Source organism: Myotis myotis, unplaced genomic scaffold, assembly GCF_014108235.1.
Source record: "Myotis myotis isolate mMyoMyo1 unplaced genomic scaffold, mMyoMyo1.p scaffold_m19_p_11, whole genome shotgun sequence".
Taxonomy (NCBI): Eukaryota; Metazoa; Chordata; class Mammalia; order Chiroptera; family Vespertilionidae; genus Myotis; species Myotis myotis.
Window position 1 is genome coordinate 34,171,138 of NW_023416315.1, and position 17,111 is coordinate 34,188,248.

General features: G+C 51.5%; 1 protein-coding gene across 12 annotated transcripts in view; it reads left to right on the forward strand.

Annotated features, from left to right (window-relative positions):
* Window positions 1-3,598, forward strand: part of ICA1 (islet cell autoantigen 1) — a 113,995-nt gene extending 110,397 nt beyond the window's left edge. For all 12 annotated transcript variants that reach the window (XM_036328046.1, XM_036328050.1, XM_036328051.1 and 9 more), the window contains one exon: window positions 3,326-3,598. In XM_036328046.1, coding sequence (XP_036183939.1) covers window positions 3,326-3,447 — 122 coding nt within the window. In that variant the 3' untranslated portion in view covers window positions 3,448-3,598. The remainder of the gene's footprint in view (window positions 1-3,325) is intronic.
* Window positions 3,599-17,111: the final 13,513 nt, after the last annotated feature.

Genomic DNA, 17,111 nt, shown 5'->3' on the forward strand with positions numbered 1-17,111 from the left:
GGCTGTCTCCATGCTCTTAGTCCCCACAGAGGGGGTGTCTTTAGGCTCTTCCTCCTTCATGTCCTCTGATGCAGAGAGGCCCCCAACTCCATCGATCCTAGCTGTGGCCTGTGGGGGTCATGAGGTGGACCACATTCACAAATCCAGTGTTTTATAAAGGAATCCAGGGAGGAGGCATTTGTGGTCTTATGGAAGGAAGCCGCCATCACAGTCCGTTAGATGAGACGCTTGAAACTCGGAGTTGTCTCTGTGGTACCTTTAAAATCTGACTTGATACACAGACACTTTATTATGTCCGGCAGCTGGACTCTCAGGGAACAGGCCCGTTCTATAAAGAAACGGCAGCTCTGTCCTGGCCTGCCTCCTTCAGGAATGTGGTCCATTGAATGCTCTGGAAACTACCATGCTGGGAACCTGATTCTTCCTGCCAGTGATCTCTGCAGTCACTTTACAACATGAGTGCTGGGTATGACTTTGAAACGGGAAGAGCAATCTCGCTACGTTCCCACTGTAGCGCACAGCGTGCGGACTCCAGCGAGGCTGCCCGCCACGCCTCTCCCTGGCTTTCCTCCCCATCAGTCGGGTTCTCTCCGGAAGCATCAGCCTCCTCAACCCAGATTGCTTGACAGGATCGAGGAGCTTAAAACCTGGGGAGAAGGTGGGGCCCCGAAGCGGCCCCCTCTGTTTCCCAGGAGGGCCTGTCTCCTGGTCCCGGCTCTGATTCTCACGGAGATGGGGACCCTGGCAGCCTCCTCAGAGACGATCTGTGGCAGCGCTTCCCAGACGTACACGTGCTTCACGGTCACGGGGGGCTCGTTAGAACCGATTCATGGGTTCCCCCCCCCCCCAGCCCCAGGGATTCCCATGCAGGAGGTCAGGTGGGCGCCAGAAGCGTGCATTTCTAACCAGCTCCCGGGTGCTGCAGGCGGCTGGTGTGGGCGCCCAGGCCAGGCCCAGGGGTGCTGGGGAGGGTCCAGGCTCTGCTGAGCACAGATGGGCCTTGGTGTCCAGGAGAAAAGCGGAGGGAAGGGGTAACCTTTACCCGGTTAGCTTCCACCTCGTTCGGCTTTGTCTGGCACTCAGTGGAACCGCGGTTTTAACGTTCCACATTCCCACTGTTTGATGTGATTTGGGTTTAGAAGCAAAATGCTTGAGGGCCAAGTTTCTAGGAATCAGCGAGGTTATGTTACTCCTGGATGATGCCAAATAGTGTTCATTTTTTAAAAACCGCTTTATTGAACTGTAATTTACATACTATAAAATTCACCCATGGTACGGGGATGGTTCGTGGGATTCTGGTAAATTTATATTATGCAGCCGTCACCAGAGTCCAGAAAATTCCCTCAAAATCTGGTTGCTTTTGATGTAATATCTGGAATCATGCATGATCCCAGATATTACATTCTCCTTTTTTTTTTCTGGCTTAATGCCTCATTCATAATTCCCTTTGTCACATCTACCGAGGAGGAATCAAACATGTGTCTCCATGTAACTGGCTGCTCCCTTAAGATTGGTTGGAAACAGCAAGATAGGAAAGGCCACTGGGGGTGGCTGTCTTTATCTGAAAATGCCATTGCCACCACCAAGCAAGGCCTTTACTGAGGCTGCTCAGGAAGAGCCAGGTTTCTTCGTTGTCAGAAGAGGGCCTTGCAAGCTCTTGAGCTCTGTTCTCTTTTGAGACCGGCCCCGAGAACATCTGCTCCTCTGGGGATCTCGTCAGCACTTGCAGCTCCCTCTCCCTCTGGTCAGCACCCACTTTCCCTGGGTTGACCACAGGGAATTGCAGGGAATGTCTGTTATCATCACAAAGCATTCCCAGGATTCTCTTGGAGGTGACGTGCAAATCGTTGCACCTGGTTTTCCCTCCGACAGTGGAGGCCTGGGGACTGTGAGGCCTGCCCTGAAGTACAGGCCCCTGGTGCCTCCTGCAGGGCCACGCCCACTCTCTCGGGGCCTTCGGAGGCATTTGCAGAGGTTAGGAGGAAAGGGAAGTGAGTCTGAAGCGTATTTACTGGGGCTCTCTTTAAGATATCTTGATATTCTCTATCAAGCATCGACTAATCGCCTAAATCAGTCTTGCTTCATACAGTTTCCTTGTGTGACCTCCTACATTTCAAAAGAAAGTTACTCCCCTTTTTTTTTTTCAGTTGTTCCCCACCCGAAACCTGACAATCTTGAGATGTCTCAAGCCTCAGTGCATCATATCAGAATAAACCAAGTGTCTTGGGGGCTAACTGCACATGGAATTCAGTTAATGTCACACAGTAATACTTGCCTGTTACCAGCTGGCCTTGCTGACAGTAGTTTTAGCTCTCTAGTAGATACATTGATTATCTCCTGCTTATGGTGGTCTAATCCCACCCCTTCTCCCCCATCGCTCTAATATAACCACTTTTAGCAATGTGCCCTACCCATGGTTTTTGAGACTCCTTTTAGCCAGATGGCAAGCACATTCCTAGCTGCTCTTAGCTCGAAGGATCACCTGTCAAGGAGACATTTTCTTTGTGCTTTTGATACTCCCACCTGTTGGAGAAGGAAGAAAGGACGGGTCATCCAAGCCAGTGAACTTCCATTCTCATGTGGGATGGTTTAGATAAAGCAGAGCCCCTGACTCCTCTAGAAATCACTTGCATCAGTCCCTCTTTTGAAAGAGTTCTCCTCATCTGGGAAATAATTTGGCTCTGTAATTGTGGTCTTCGGGAAGTGGGAGCAGGTGGTTTGGGAAGAGAGCCGCTGAAGAGACTACTCCGGTGAGGCCGAAATGGGTGGGGACGATTCAGAGCCCAGAGGGAGACGGGGAGGCATATGCAAGGCCTCCTTCCCTGTCTGATGGGAGGGGATGGAAGAAGGCAGTGACCCTGAGCGTCCAGGCCTGGACTGGATCCAACCCCTTTCTGGGCCTGGGGCTTTGAAGTCTGAAGAGCGGCCCCCGTATTTCTCTTGACCCAGCGGATTGGGAACGACTCCTGAAGACTCCTCACTTCCTCAGCCATGCAGTCCGATTTCAGAAACAGCTGATATCTCCTGCTAATGGTGAAGCAGCTGGTCTGAGGTCTTAGGCGACTCTGTGGGCTGTGGACAGCCACTGGGGTGGGACTTAGCCAAGAGCTCATTCTTTTCTGAGCGTCAGGCCAGGGTTGAGGAATTGACTCGGCCATCGAGCAGAGGGACCTGGAATTCCCTCACGGGTTTTAGAGGTGAAGCGCAGTGGGCTTTGTCTGGGTGAGCAGCCACCCTTCTCACAGTGAGCCCGGCCCCCGCAGGCAGCTTGGGGGAGGTGGGCGTTTGGAAGGTGGTGTGCTGACCTCTCCTCTTCTCTCCCCAGAGCCCGCCAAGGCTGCCTCGGACCTGACTGCCTGGTTCAGCCTCTTTGCTGACCTCGACCCCTTGTCAAATCCTGACGCCGTGGGGAAGACCGATAAAGAACATGAATTGCTCAACGCATGAGTCTGCAGCCTCGGCAGGGAGCCTGCGCTCATCGGCGGCACCCCTGCACCCCTGGGGGCTTGCAGGCGAATCCCGTGATCAGTACGCGGTTTTACTATTTCCGTGCCATTTTAATAAAGCGAAAGGGTCAAAGGCCCAGTTTCTATTGGTATGATTATTTACTCTTATTTGGTCTAAAGGGATGCAGTGTATTCTCTGTGTGGACCTAACCATACAGGATTGTCTAGGATCGGCTCCCGGGCTGGCCGCTCTCCTGCCAAAATCTGCCTGGTGGCTGCTGACATGTCACTGGGCTACGGTGAAGTCCAAGTTCAAATCGTAAACCTCCTCTGTGTCAGGTTCATGCAATGTGTCTACAGACTCGAGGCAGCGGGAGGCCAGCGAAGCCTAAATGCCACCTGCTGCACCCCTGCCTGTCTCCCGTGGAGGGGGCTGCAGGGAGATGCCTCCACCTGCCCAGCCACCCACTCACCCCCCCACCCCCCCCCCCACAGCTCGGGATGCAGCTCCCACCACCCAGCCACCATCCTGGCCCCTTCCGATGGCCGCGTGGGTCCCTGGGCAGAGGATGGGCTGCATGACCCGTCCATGGAAACCAGCCGTGTCTGCCATGCTAGTGTCTCCTTCTGTCCTGCGGCCGCAATTCAAAAGCATGTATCTCTGCTGTCCCTGTGACATGAACTGTTGTTTTTTAATTAAATGGAAACAATATTTGACACGCAAAGTCAAATTAATAAATGAATCTGTGGTGGGGACACAGTGGGGAGCTGCGTGGGGGGACAGGAGAGAGGGAGGAGGAGGAGGGGTCACACCTGTGGGAAGCTGCTGACCTGGCCCTGCGTTCCTGGGCCCAGAGGCCGGGAGGAGGACCTGCACTGCTGTTGGCTCAGGCAGGGGTGGGAGTGACAGTTTGCAGATGGGAACATAAGCGGAGTAGACGCCCCACAGTGATGGAGACCCCCCCAGCCAGTGCCCTGCCCCTCCCTCGTCCCCGGTGGCATGCTAAGGAAGAGGCCACCCGTCCACAGAGGCCCGTATACAGCCCTTTCAATGGGGCAGTGGCCCTGAGTGGGGGTAGAATGGATGATAGCTGGGAAACGGTTCTAAGTGCTCAGCTGGGCCAGGGGGGCCTCTTCTGCTCTCATTGTGGCCTTAATCTCCAGCTCTGCGAGGGTCTCCCCCAAACCCACGGGAACACTGGGCTCCCCACTGCCTGTGTGTGCCCTCATGGAAGGGCCCAGCCACTGTCCTCTAAGATAGTCTGGGGGAAGGGGGAAGGGACAGCGGAAGGCAGTTTCCTTTTTGCACAGAAAGAAGCCAGTGGGGTGGGGGGATGGGACTCTGCATTATGTGGCTTGTGTATCTGCTCACTTCTGCCAGCACAGGCTGTCCTGGGGATCTCATTCATTAGAACCTCACTTAGCAGCTCCTAGCATGGCACTCCCAGTCTTTAAGGAGATCGAGATATAGCCCAGGGCCCCACCTGGCTACCCTCCCTCACACACATGGGAGGCCTTGTTGTACCCTCAAACCACCCTGGTCTCTGGGCCTGCGCATTTGCAGCCCCCTCCACCCACGATGCCCCTCTCCTTACCCTCAGCCGCCCTCACAGCCCTGCCCACCCCAGGACCGCACCTCCTGCGCAGGGACTTCTGCAAGCGTAGCGTGGTTTCCTTATGAGGAACCACCCTCTCTCTCCCTGACAGTCCCCTCCTGCCCTTCTGGCTCCTGACTCAGCATAGGCATGGCACCGCATCTGCCTCCCCCACCCCCTCTCGGTGCTGCACCCCCCCCCCCCCCCCGAGAACAGGGCCCCTGTCTGCCCGTCCTCTGTCTCCCAGGCCCCAGCACCCTGGAGTCACCTTGTAGCCCCGGATTAATGATTGCTCAGGGCGCTGCCCCCTATGGAATGTGCATTAAGTTCCATCCTGGGTCACAATTGTTTGCAGCCACAGAGAGGAGATGGGTCAGCAGGGGCTGACTCCAGGCTGCAGGCCCAGGGAGCTCAGGGTGGGGGGGGGGGGGGGGGGCAAGGGGCTGTGGGGTTCTCCCATGTTGAATGGATCACTTTAAACACTAACAGGCTGCATGCTAACATTGATCTGTGAGTGACGGGGAGAGGAGAATGGTGGTCGTTGGACAGGCTTTGCAACCAGTGAAAGGAAAGAATTGCACATGGGGTATTTTCTCCTTGAATTTTCTTTACATTTTTTGTTAAAAGAAAAAAAAAGATTCAACCCCCTTTCCCATCTGCAATCCACTTGGCCAGGCTCTTGATCCCTCTTGATGGGCGTGTTTTGATCCGGGCGCACACAAAGCCCCTCGGCCACCTCTCAGTTTAAGGAGAAGCAGCTGCTGCCGGATTCTCTTTTAAGCAGGCTGTGTGCCCGCCAGGCCAGGGGCCTTCTTCGGGGGGCCAGCCTCAGAGAACACCCCAACTCTGGCATGAAGAAAAGGAGCCCCACCCTCCTCATGCCCAGTCTCACTTCTTCATTTTCACTCCACGTCCTGAGTCCCGCCTGACCCGCTGTTGCGCTAGCCCCTCAGGGAGACTCGGACAGCACCCGCTCCCTGAGAACTTGGCTGCCACTTCAGGTGGTCTGCATACCCCTCCCCCTGGCCCAACGCCTCTCCCCCTGCCCTGCGATACATAGAGAATATTGCAATGGAAGAAGGGGAGCCAGAACTCTTTCTACTTCCCCCTTTCTTACTGTTTTTCCCCAGCTGGCAGGGGGGCCTTGGTGCACATTATAGATTCATTGCCTTCAAAATGTAACTTTAGAAATGTCAGGTTGATTTGGAGTTCTGGGAGAGTGAGAACAGCCCCATCAGATTCAGAATTAGAAATGCACCAATGTAGAAAGAACCAGCACTTTTTGACAGAGGTTTGTGCCCAAGAAAATGTGATCTGCTCAGAGGTGGCAGCCCCGGGAACCCTGAGTTGCCAGTGGGCATGTTGGTGGGGCTCACCCATCCTGCTGGGGCGGGTCTTCCATTGGGTGTGGGGCCAGGCCTGAAACCCCTGAGGTGTCTGAGAGGCTGCCTGGCCATCTGGGTCAATGGCACCTGCCAGACCTCTCCTGCCTTCTGCTCATGCTTCACCTCCAAGAGCCAACTGATTGAACTCCTTGCTCCCCTTTCTCATAGACCTCTCCCCAGGGGCCGACCCTGGCAGTGGGTCCAGCTAACTATTAGCACTGCTGACTTTGCCAGGAGATCAAAGTTGCATCTGTCTTTGTGATCAACTAGTGTCCTCCAGACGGGCCATGACAATTAATCCTCTGCTTTGATTTAAACCATCTCCCCAATCCACTGACTGGCACCGCTCACTGCGCGTTGGTGTAGGTCTCTTCAGCTGTGTTGGAAAACAGAGTTCAGCTTGGAGCCAAGCTGGGCTGATGGGCAATGGCTGCCGAGAATTCTGCATTGAGAAGGCTTCTGAAAAATGAATGGTGTTTGTGATGGGTCTGGGCCAGGGGGTGGTGGCAATAATGTTATATGTTTCGTAACACTGCATTAGACCTGTCCTTCATGGGGCTTATAGAGCCTCTTCTCCCTCCTCCTCCTCTTCCTCCTCCTCCTCTTCTTATTCATCATCATCTTCATCATCATCATCATCATTGTCATCATCAAAATAACTAGGATTCTGGAACCCTGAAAGAGGGGCAAGTATGTATGAGAAAAGCAGAAAGTTCAAAGAACACATCATTACTGAAACCTAATTCAACTCAAATTCATTTAAACACCCCCCGTCCCCCCAAAAAAGTGATGGTATATTTGCCAATTAACTGAAGAGTGTATGCTTCAGGCATAGCTGTATCTAGAGGCTCAGGCAATATACTCATTAATTGTCCCTTCTTCAGCTCCTAGCTCTAAATCCCTCTTCATTCCAAGAGACTTCTCATAAGGAAGCAAAAGGACCAGTACCTCCAGCAAAGTTTTGGAATTGAACCTGCCTTGGGTCCTGTGTCCAATCTTCAGTCAACCACTGGGATGAAGGTGGGTGGGGGAATCAAGCTTTTCATGTGCCTGTCCCTGACCCTCAAGGACTGAGAATGGAGAGCTGGGGTGCTATTACTAAAGGAGGAGGAAATGGGTCCTGGGCAGGAACATGCAATAGTGATCCATTCTAGTTTTCACTGTTATGACTTTGGGGAGACACCTGTGTAATCTTGCCAAAGGGGTATGGAGTGAGGTGGTTTAAAGAACTAGAATGTTCTCCAGAAACCCCACTACAAGGGGCCCCTTTTGAGGCCACCTCCAGACACTAGGGCTGGAAGGCCAGTGCTCTCGGGGGCCCATTGAGGAGACTTACATGGCAGCTCATGGAATTCGAAAAGGATCATGGAGCTCTTGGCATCCACTCTGCTCATGTCCAGATGAGGAAACCAAGGGACCCAAGGGACATAAAAATTAAAAAACAAAACAAAAAAAATATACACCCCCGCCTCCCCCCCCCCCCCCCCCCGTAAACCCCAACAAAACTACAAGTTAGTGAAAAGCTAGGACTGGAATCCACGTTCTCTGACTCCAGGTCAAAGCTTCTTTTACTTCAGTGTGTTTGCTAGGTACTGAAAGCCGAAGAAAAGAATTCAGAGTCACCCAAGACTCCTTTAAGAACCAATCTTTTTCTCCTCCCAACTCCTCTCTCTCTCTCTCTCTCTCTCTCTCTCTCTCTCTCTCTCTCTCTCTCTCTCTCCCTCCCTCCCTCCCTCTCTCTCCCTCCCTCCCTCTCTGCCACTTATTACATGCAGCCTCTGGGGATGGGATTCGGGACAGCAGTAGAGGGCAGTAGTTAGAGTTTGGGCTCTGAAGCTGGACAAATCTGTGGTCAAACGGAGGCTCCCCCAATTCTAAGTCATAAACCCTCCCTGAGCTTCCGTTTTCTCATCATCTAATAGGGAGGGTAGCATTCCCTGCTCATGGACTTACTACAAGGACTAAGCGAGCTAATACCGTGCTCACGCCACACCAGCGCGCCACCAGCGGCACAGAAGGTCACTCGCTTGGTAAATGCTACTGAAGTGAGAGAGGGCGGGTCTCCTTCCCCAGGACCTTCCCTGAGACCCTCAAGGTCCACCCTCCCTCCCCATCATCGATCAGCTCTTTCCTAAACCCCAGGGGAACGGGAACGGGAATGGGGCGCAAAGGATGAATAAGTGGCTCCTGACTTTCCCCCAAAGTTGGGCAAATTTTCGTGCTGTGGGGAGTGCAGTGGGGTCTGCCACAGGAAGGGGACCTGCTCGAGGCGTGCAGGTCGGAAAGGCATTCTGAACGTGAACCCTTAACCAGAACACTGATCAAAAGGAAGGGGGAGGCAGAGCAACTGGCACTCTCACACGCTGCTGATGGGAAGGCCGAGCGGAACAGCCATTTCGGAAACAATTTGGCAGTTTCACAGAAAGTTAAACACACAGTTACCGTACAAGCCCGCAATCCCACGCCTAGGAATTCACCCTCCAGGGAGAAAATATTTACGTTCCCACAAAAGTGTGGATGTGGATGTTTGTAGCAGATTTATTCATAATCTCCCCAAACTGGAAACAACCTAAATATCCTTCACTGAGCGAATGGATGCAGGAACTGTGGCACATGCATGCCACGGCCTCGTATGTAGCAGCGCACGGGAACACACGATGAATTCCCCAAACTACCTGATCCTTCACCTGCGGGTCCTGTACTCCCTGCTGTGATGCAGGAAGAAGGAAACTTCACCTCTGTAGTATTCTTTCCCAAATTTCACAACTCCGTCTAGTCCTAAGAAAAATGTAAAGCCAACTAAAATTGAGAGACTTTTATAATATACTTGACCAGTACCCTTCAAAAGTACCAAGGTCACACACAAAAATAAATAAAAGATTGAGAAACCACCGCCGATGGGGAAATTAAGGAGACAGGACAACTAAGTGTCATGTGGGATCTGGGACTGGATCTTGAAAAGAAAAGAAAAGACATCAGTGGAAAAATGAATGAAACCCTAATAAAGCCTATAGTTTAACTATAGTATCACACCGATGCCAACGTCTTCCTTTCGACACTGTCCTATAGCTATGGAAGGGGTTAACACTGGGGAAACTGGGTAAGGAGTTTTGTACCCAGTTTTGTACCCTTATTATAAGTCAATAATCCTATCTTTGCAACTTTTCTGTCCACCTAAAAGAATTCCAAAGTAAAAAGGTTGTTCGTGTTTAAGGCTACATGCTGTGTGATTCCACTGGTATGCCATTTTGAAAAAGGCAAATCAGCCCTGACTGGTTTGGCTCAGTGGATAGAGCGTTGGCCTGCGGACTGAAGGGTCCCAGGTTCGATTCTGGTCAAGGGCATGTACCTTGGTTGTGGGCACATCCCCAGTAGGAGGTGTGCAGGAGGCAGCTGATCGATGTTTCTCTCCCATCAATGTTTCTGACTCTCTATCCCTCTACCTTCCTCTCTGTAAAAAATCAATAAAAAAAAAATATATATATATATATTTTTTTAAAAAAAAGAAAAAGGCAAATCTATGCCAGGGGTCAGATCAATGGTTTCCAGGGCCTGACGCTAGGGGAGGGGTTGGCTCCAAAAGGGGCCCCAGAAAGTTTTGGGGATGTCGGGATGCTTCTGGGAATTAATTGTGCTGGTGGTTACACAACTGTTGCATTTGTCAAAATGCATAGAGCCACGCACTAAAAAGGATGAATGTCACTATATGCCTCAATCAGTATGGCTTTAACGAAAAGAGAAAAGAATTGGATTCTGGCTCCTGCACAGAGGATGCAGCCCTCCAGGAGGAGAGCCCCTGAGGCATCAGCAGAAGCAGAGAGCCTGGGTGGCAGACTCGGGCGTCTGTAGGTGTGACACTCAAAAGAAGATGCCTGTTCCCTGTGTGTCCTCACGGCTGTCTCCCAGCCTCCCTCTGTGGGAAAGTCGGGGTAGGCCAGGTTACGCTTCAGCAACAACCACCACCACATCTCAGTGGCTTACAACAAGGAAGTTTCCTTCCTTCCTCACTAATGCTCTATTTCCAGCGTGGGTCAGTGAGGCTGGACCCCACAAACCCTCAGGGACTGATGCTGAGGGAGCGTCGCCAGCTCATCGCTGACCTCACGAAACGTGTGAACGCCTCCGCCACTGCGGCAAGGCAAGGTAGAGCTGGAGTGTGGCCCGTGGGCTGTGCTGTGCGTTATCCAAGGAATGGCACCCAGCCCACGGGCCAGAAATGGTCGCATGCCTCACAGTAAGGGGCCGGGAAGTGGGACAGGGCAGACAATATTTCAGGAGTACTGTGACATCTGCCTAAAAAAGGCTCTAGGTCTTTAAAGTTGACTTTGAAAAACCTTAGGCCAGCGGTTCTCAACCTGTGGGCCGCGACCCCTTTGGCGGTCGAACGACCCTTTCACAGGGGTCGCCCAAAACCATCCTGCATATCAGACATTTACATGACGATTCATCACAGTAGCAACATTACAGTGATGAAGTAGCCACGAAAATAATTTTATGGTTGGGTCACAACATGAGGAACTGTATTTAAAGGGCCAGAAGGTTGAGAACCACTGCCTTAGACTCAGAGATACAGAGAACAGACTGATGGTTGCCAGAGGGGAGGAGGGTTTGAGGGGCTGAGTGAAAAAAGTGAAGGGATGAGAAGTACAGATGGGTGGTTACAAAAGTCATGGTGTTGTACAGTACAGTGTAGCAAATATAAGTCAATAATCCCATATAATAACAGGCCAGTGACCATAACGGTGTAACGACCAGAACAACTGATCGACCAGTTGCTATGAGGTACACTGACCACCTCTGGGTCCCTCCCCCCAGCCCGCAGGCTCCGGTTGCTGGATGGCAAACGGGGAACCATGGGGAACCGGGTGAGTGTTGGCGGTGGGGCAAGACTGGGGACTGGTGAGCGGGCAAAACAGTGGACCTCTCGGTCCCTCCCCCCAGCCCACAGGCTCCCATAGATCACCAGATGGTGAATGGGGAACCGGGTGGATGTCTGGATGTCGGTGGCGGGGCAGGACTGGGGACTGGCGAAAGGGCGGAAGATGGCCCTGACAGCAGGCCAGGCCTAGGGATCCTACACGCGCACGATTTCGTGCTCTGGGCCTCTAGTATTGTAATAATTACATATGGTGCCAGGCGAGTGCTGGAAATACCAGGGGGAACACTGTGTAAAGTATAGGATTGTCTAGCCACTATGCTGCACAGCTGAAACTAATACAAAATAGTATGGAATGTAAACTGCAATTGAATCAATAAGTAAAATCTAGTTTGTACAAAGGAAAGAAGAAAATAGATGTGGATTAAAGAAGGAAGTTGCGTGGGTTGCTTTTATTTTTAGTAGAAAATGGTCTTAAAATATTGGCCAGGAGATTAGAAAGTTCCACATGAACATACTAACTACCGGTCACACCCATGTCCCCTTCTAAGCAGTGCTGGCTCCCATTCTGCTAGGAGAGACAGGGTCTTAGTTAGTAACTCACACTCTGGGCAGTCCTGGCAGAACTAACTTTCCACCCAGACAAGAGTCAAGAAGTTATCAGCTTCTCTCCCTCCTTTCATTGTGAACTGGTGATGATATGAAACAATGTGTCCATGACCAAAGAGCAGAAATCCAAATGAAAAAAAGCAATGCACGGTTACTATAAAACCATGGGAGCCTTGAGTAATGGCGGAGTCTGAGCAAGCCGAGGCAGAGAGGTCTAGACAAGACCCACGGTGGGGGAGGGGAGGCGGCTGGTCATGGCCGGACCCTGGGGGCGGCGAGTTGCTAGGTCAGCATGAGTATCATTGCTCTCCTGTGGCTCATCTAAACTTTCATCCATTGACCTCTTTGTACTTTCCTCTGAAAATAGGGTCCTTAGCCTTAATACCAAAAACATCCACCTGTGCCCTACCTTCTGATAAGTAATTGATAGGAAACTGACGAGAGCCCTACTGTTCTCAGCATGCCCAAATGCTCGCTCTAGAGTTCTCAAGCACGTGGCCACATTCCTTGAACCAGTGTTTTCCTAGGAACACAATGAACCTCAGTTGACTTCTGGGCCCCGTAGGCTCTCTATCAAATCTCTTCCTGCGTGTGTTCCCCCCACCCCACCCCACAATTCCTTCCCTGACCCAGTCCCCAGCTCCTATTGCCTGACACTTTACTGGTGGGATACGGCCCCTGAGCCCCACCTCATGTTGGGTAAGCGCTGGCTTTGGCATTAGGATGGGCCCCTTCTTCATAACTTACCCAAGCAGAGAGCGGGATGGAAGTGCTCAGGAAACGTCTGAAACCCGGCGAGGCCTGCACCCAGGGCCGCTCTGCAAGCCAGGGGAGAGGCGGTTGAGTTTACAAATAAGGCCTCATCAGTGGAGGCCTGACTGTGCACCAGCCCCGGCTCCCAGCCACTTCCCGGGAGCTCTCTCATTGATTTTTGGTCTGAGGTGTCTCCTTGCTGGTATTTCTGTTGGTTCCACATTGTAGAGCTTCCTCCACCGGCCCCCCGTCTCCAGCACACACAGAAGGCATCCTCCGGACTGGACCAGCGCTCGGCGCAGCCACACCCTCTCTTTCGCTCTCTTCTAGAAGTTCATGGCCATTTTTGGCAGCTGGGTTAGAGACCCTATTCCCGTCCAGGGATTTATGGACTTCTTAGCCCCAGCGTTCTGTACATCTTTTGAGATTGTGTGTGTGTGTGTGTGTGTGTGTGTGTGTGTGTGTGTGTGTGTGAAAATGTACCTCTGAATTTTTCCTGAGGAAATGACTAGAGCTTCTATAAATCCTCCAAGGGATAGAGGAACAATAAAAGTCAGAAACATGCATGCTGATCGTGGTTTCACACTGATGCCTGATGCCGCGGCACCGATGTCACTGGAACTTCCTGTGAGCACCAGAACCCCGAACCGTCCACGTGGAAGCGAGCGGGAGCTTCCTCCGGCCACCTTCCCCTGCAGGGCGGTCACGGCCATTCTGCACCGTTTCCTCTGCCCTTGCCCTCAGTGGCTCAGTGGGCCGTGCGTGGGCCGCAGCCGTCAAACTGAGAGGTATTTTTATCCTGCCAATGGGAGCTGCCATCCTTGGCTCCAGCCGGAGGGGAAGAAGCCAGCAGGGAGAGAACAAAGCCTGACCACCCACCAGCCTGAGCTCCTGCTCCCTGCAGTCTGCCACCCATCTGTTACCGGCCTTCGGCACCAGCCCCGGGGAGCCCTGGCTTCTGTATCTGGAGCTTCACTGGTGAGCCCAGGGAGAGAAGCCCAGGGCCAGGCAGGCTGGTTTTTCTGACCCGTAAACCATGTCCACGGCTAAAGGCAAATTACCCAGAGAAGACTGAGAATGGGTCCAGGCTGAGGTCTGACACGTCCTGGTCTTCTGGCCTCGATTTGTAGGTGCGGGCAGGGCAAGAGGGGTTGGGGGGAAGGGAGGGCATGGAGGTCTGGGGAAGACCTGGGCCTCTTGCATGAGTATCCAGGTGGTGGCCCCTGACTGACCCACCCACAGGCCAGGAAAGGTGCAGATGACAGTGGACAGCAGGAGGAGGATGTTAGGGCCACGCTGTCCTTGAGGACCTTAGAGGCAGAGATTTTAAGCTGATGTAACGAGATATAATCATGATTCGTTTTTGTACATTCTTCATGTCTTATTTTTTTCACTTACTTATATATGCATTAGAGGTCCAGTCATGAAATTCATGCACTCAAGGGAGGGGGTGGTCCTTCAGCCCAGCCTGTGCCCTCTCACAGTCCAGGAGCCCTAAGGCAGTGGTTGGCAAACTGCAGCTCGCGAGCCACATGGAGCTCTTTGGCCCCTTGAGTGTGGTTCTTCCACAAAATACCACGTGCGGGCGCGCAGTGCGATTGAAACTTCATGGCCCATGCACAGAAGTCAGTATTTTGTGGAAGAGCCACACTCAAGGGGCCAAAGAGCCGCATCTGGCTTGCGAGCCACAGTTTGCCGACCACTGCCCTAAGGGGATATCCATGGGAAACGGACCTAAGTCGTCAGTCAGACATCCTTAGCGCTGTGCAGAGGGAGAGGCTCCTGCCACCGCCGCTGCACTCGCCAGCTGTGAGCCTGGCTTCTGGCTGAGCAGTGCTCCCCCTGTGGGAGCACACTGACCACCACCAGGGGGCAACTCCTGTGTTGAACGTCTGCCCCTTGTGGTCAGTGCATGTCATAGCGACTGGTCATTCCACCGTTCTGTCAATTTGCATATTAGCCTTTTATTATATAGGATTTTTGCAAAACCAGGGGATCACACTGGTTTGTGACCTGCTTTTTGTCACTTGGTGGAAGAGCTGCCATGTTCTCGCTCAGGCTGTACCTTCTAATAGCAGGCACAGGAGTGACTCCTCCCTGGCAACCCCCTTGGCACTGAATATTTTCCTTATTTTTAATCTTTGCCAGTTTAAAGGCAACATATTATTTCAATTTGCATTGTTTTGGTGACTAGTGAAGCATTTATTTTCCTGTTGATCACTTCCCTTGAATCCCACCTTGTCTTAATATTAGAAACATATAAGCAGTCAGTTCAGTCATACCCACTTTCTGCTGCAAACTGGATGGTGGATGGATGGATGGACGGATGGTAAGAAGCCGGTGCCGGCAGGGGAAGGGGACTGCCAATAATTGCAGAATGCAGCTTATGTTGCTTCCCTGTCTTCTTTTACAAAACATTACAAAAATAATACATGCCCATTGTAAAGAAAAAATAAAGTATTTCAAATTATTGTGAAAGCTTGTCTCAGCACGTTGTCCTCCACCCACAGACCCATTCCCCAGGTGTAACCGTCTGGAGCCTCATCCCAACAGGTCTTTCTCATCTCTTCCCAGGTCCTGCTGCCACGGTCTTGGGTTTAGGGGAACCATCAGGAGAAGGGGTCAGAGATTCAAAAAGCAACAGGTTCCTCATACAAAACCCCCAGGGTGGTCACTGGGAAGGGAAGCAGGGAGACCATGCCAGGTGTTTGTCAGACATAGATGAATGAAGAGTGAGTTAAGATGACCCTGTTTGCCTTGATTTCAGCCCATATGAAAAATGGCAGGCTGTTTATTGCAGCCCAGGAGCAGTGTCCTTTGTTAACTCCCGTCCCTTGGGCATAACCCTTTTCCTTCACAAAGTGGAACAGAAAACCTGAGAAAGGTTTGCCTTTCCAGCACGAACCCTTCTCCCCATTTGGCAGGTCTGGGTGGAGCCCTACAGCCACCTTTTATCCAGCTTGCTTCCAGACAGTGGTTTGAAATAACATCCATTGCCTGCGGGGCCATACCCAATTTTGGCTAAAGGAATGTCATCGAAGTCACGCTTCAGACTGATGCCAAGACTTGAGTAGAATTTGTCATGTGAAAGGAAACCCATTTCTTGTTATCAGAAAATCTTTGGGAGGAAAAATGATCTAATTGTTCAAATTCTTAGGGTTAAGAAAATGGCTGTTTTGAATGATAGGGGACATCACCAAACTGATCTGGAACCATTGAAATATTTATTTTTTATCTCCATGCAAATGCCCATGGAATGGAGCAGGCTGGATTAGAACCAGTGGGCTACCAGCCTCCTCTTACGGGGAAAAAACAAAGACCTTTGTGGTGGAAATATTTCCCTCTTTTTCTTTTTTTTTGATTCTGCTTTTTCTTCTTTCCCAGCTTGAAAACCTGATCACCTACCCCATCCCTTCTTGCCTCATTTTCCATAGGGAATCCTTTTCTGCAAGGGTTTAATCCCCCACACCCCTCACTGTTGGTTTGTCTCAGGTAAGATGGTTTAGTATTAGACAACATTTAAGCACATACAGTGGACTTAATACCATGTGATTTGCTCCAATAACAAATGTTGCATGAGAAAGCTTTGTTATGGACTGAGTCCAAAGGGCTTCTTTCAAGAAGTGTCCATTCTGAAAAAGGCAAGCTTTATTTTACGGAACCAGAAGACAGAATAATAAAGACTTTAGGTGTCAGCAATGAGTATAAGTATGTGTGCGGTGGTAGGGGGGTGGCATGGAGAGGAGTTGCTGTATTGTATTAGTTCTTTAACCCTGTGCAGCAAAGTACCCCAAAACTTAGCATCTGAACACAAAAACATTGTTTGTCTCACAGTTTTTCAGAGTCAGGAACCCAGGAGTGATTTAGCTGGGGCTGAGGACCTGCTTCCAAACTCAATCCCATGGTTGCTGGCAAGGGGCCTCAGTTCCACGCTAGCTGATGGCCAGAGGACTCCACCACTTGCTATGGGTCTCTCCATAGACTTCCTGAGAATGCTTACAACAGCTCCCCCCATAGCAAGTGCTCCAAGAAAGTGCACACCCCAAGACAGAAGCCTGTCTTTTTATAACCCTATTGCAGAAGTGCCAGCCTATCACTCTGTGGGATTCTAATTCATGAGCAAATCCAGCCCACACTTAAGGGGAGGAAAACAAAGCTCTACCTCTTGAAGGGAGGTGGGTCAAAGAGTCTGTGAACATATTTCACAGACAACCACACATACAGCACAAGTCACCTACCTCTAGTTTGCTCTTTGGTCCAGCGGAAGTCAGCAGCTTTTCTTCCGTAAAGGACCAGACTGTAAATATTTTAGGCAGGGGGGCCAGACTGTCTCTGCTACAACTCTGAAACTCTGCCATTGTGCAGCAAGGTAGCCACAGGCAATACCCCTGATCCGTGAACCATGTGGGGGTTAAGGGAGCGGACAGTCAGAAACCCGCATCTAACT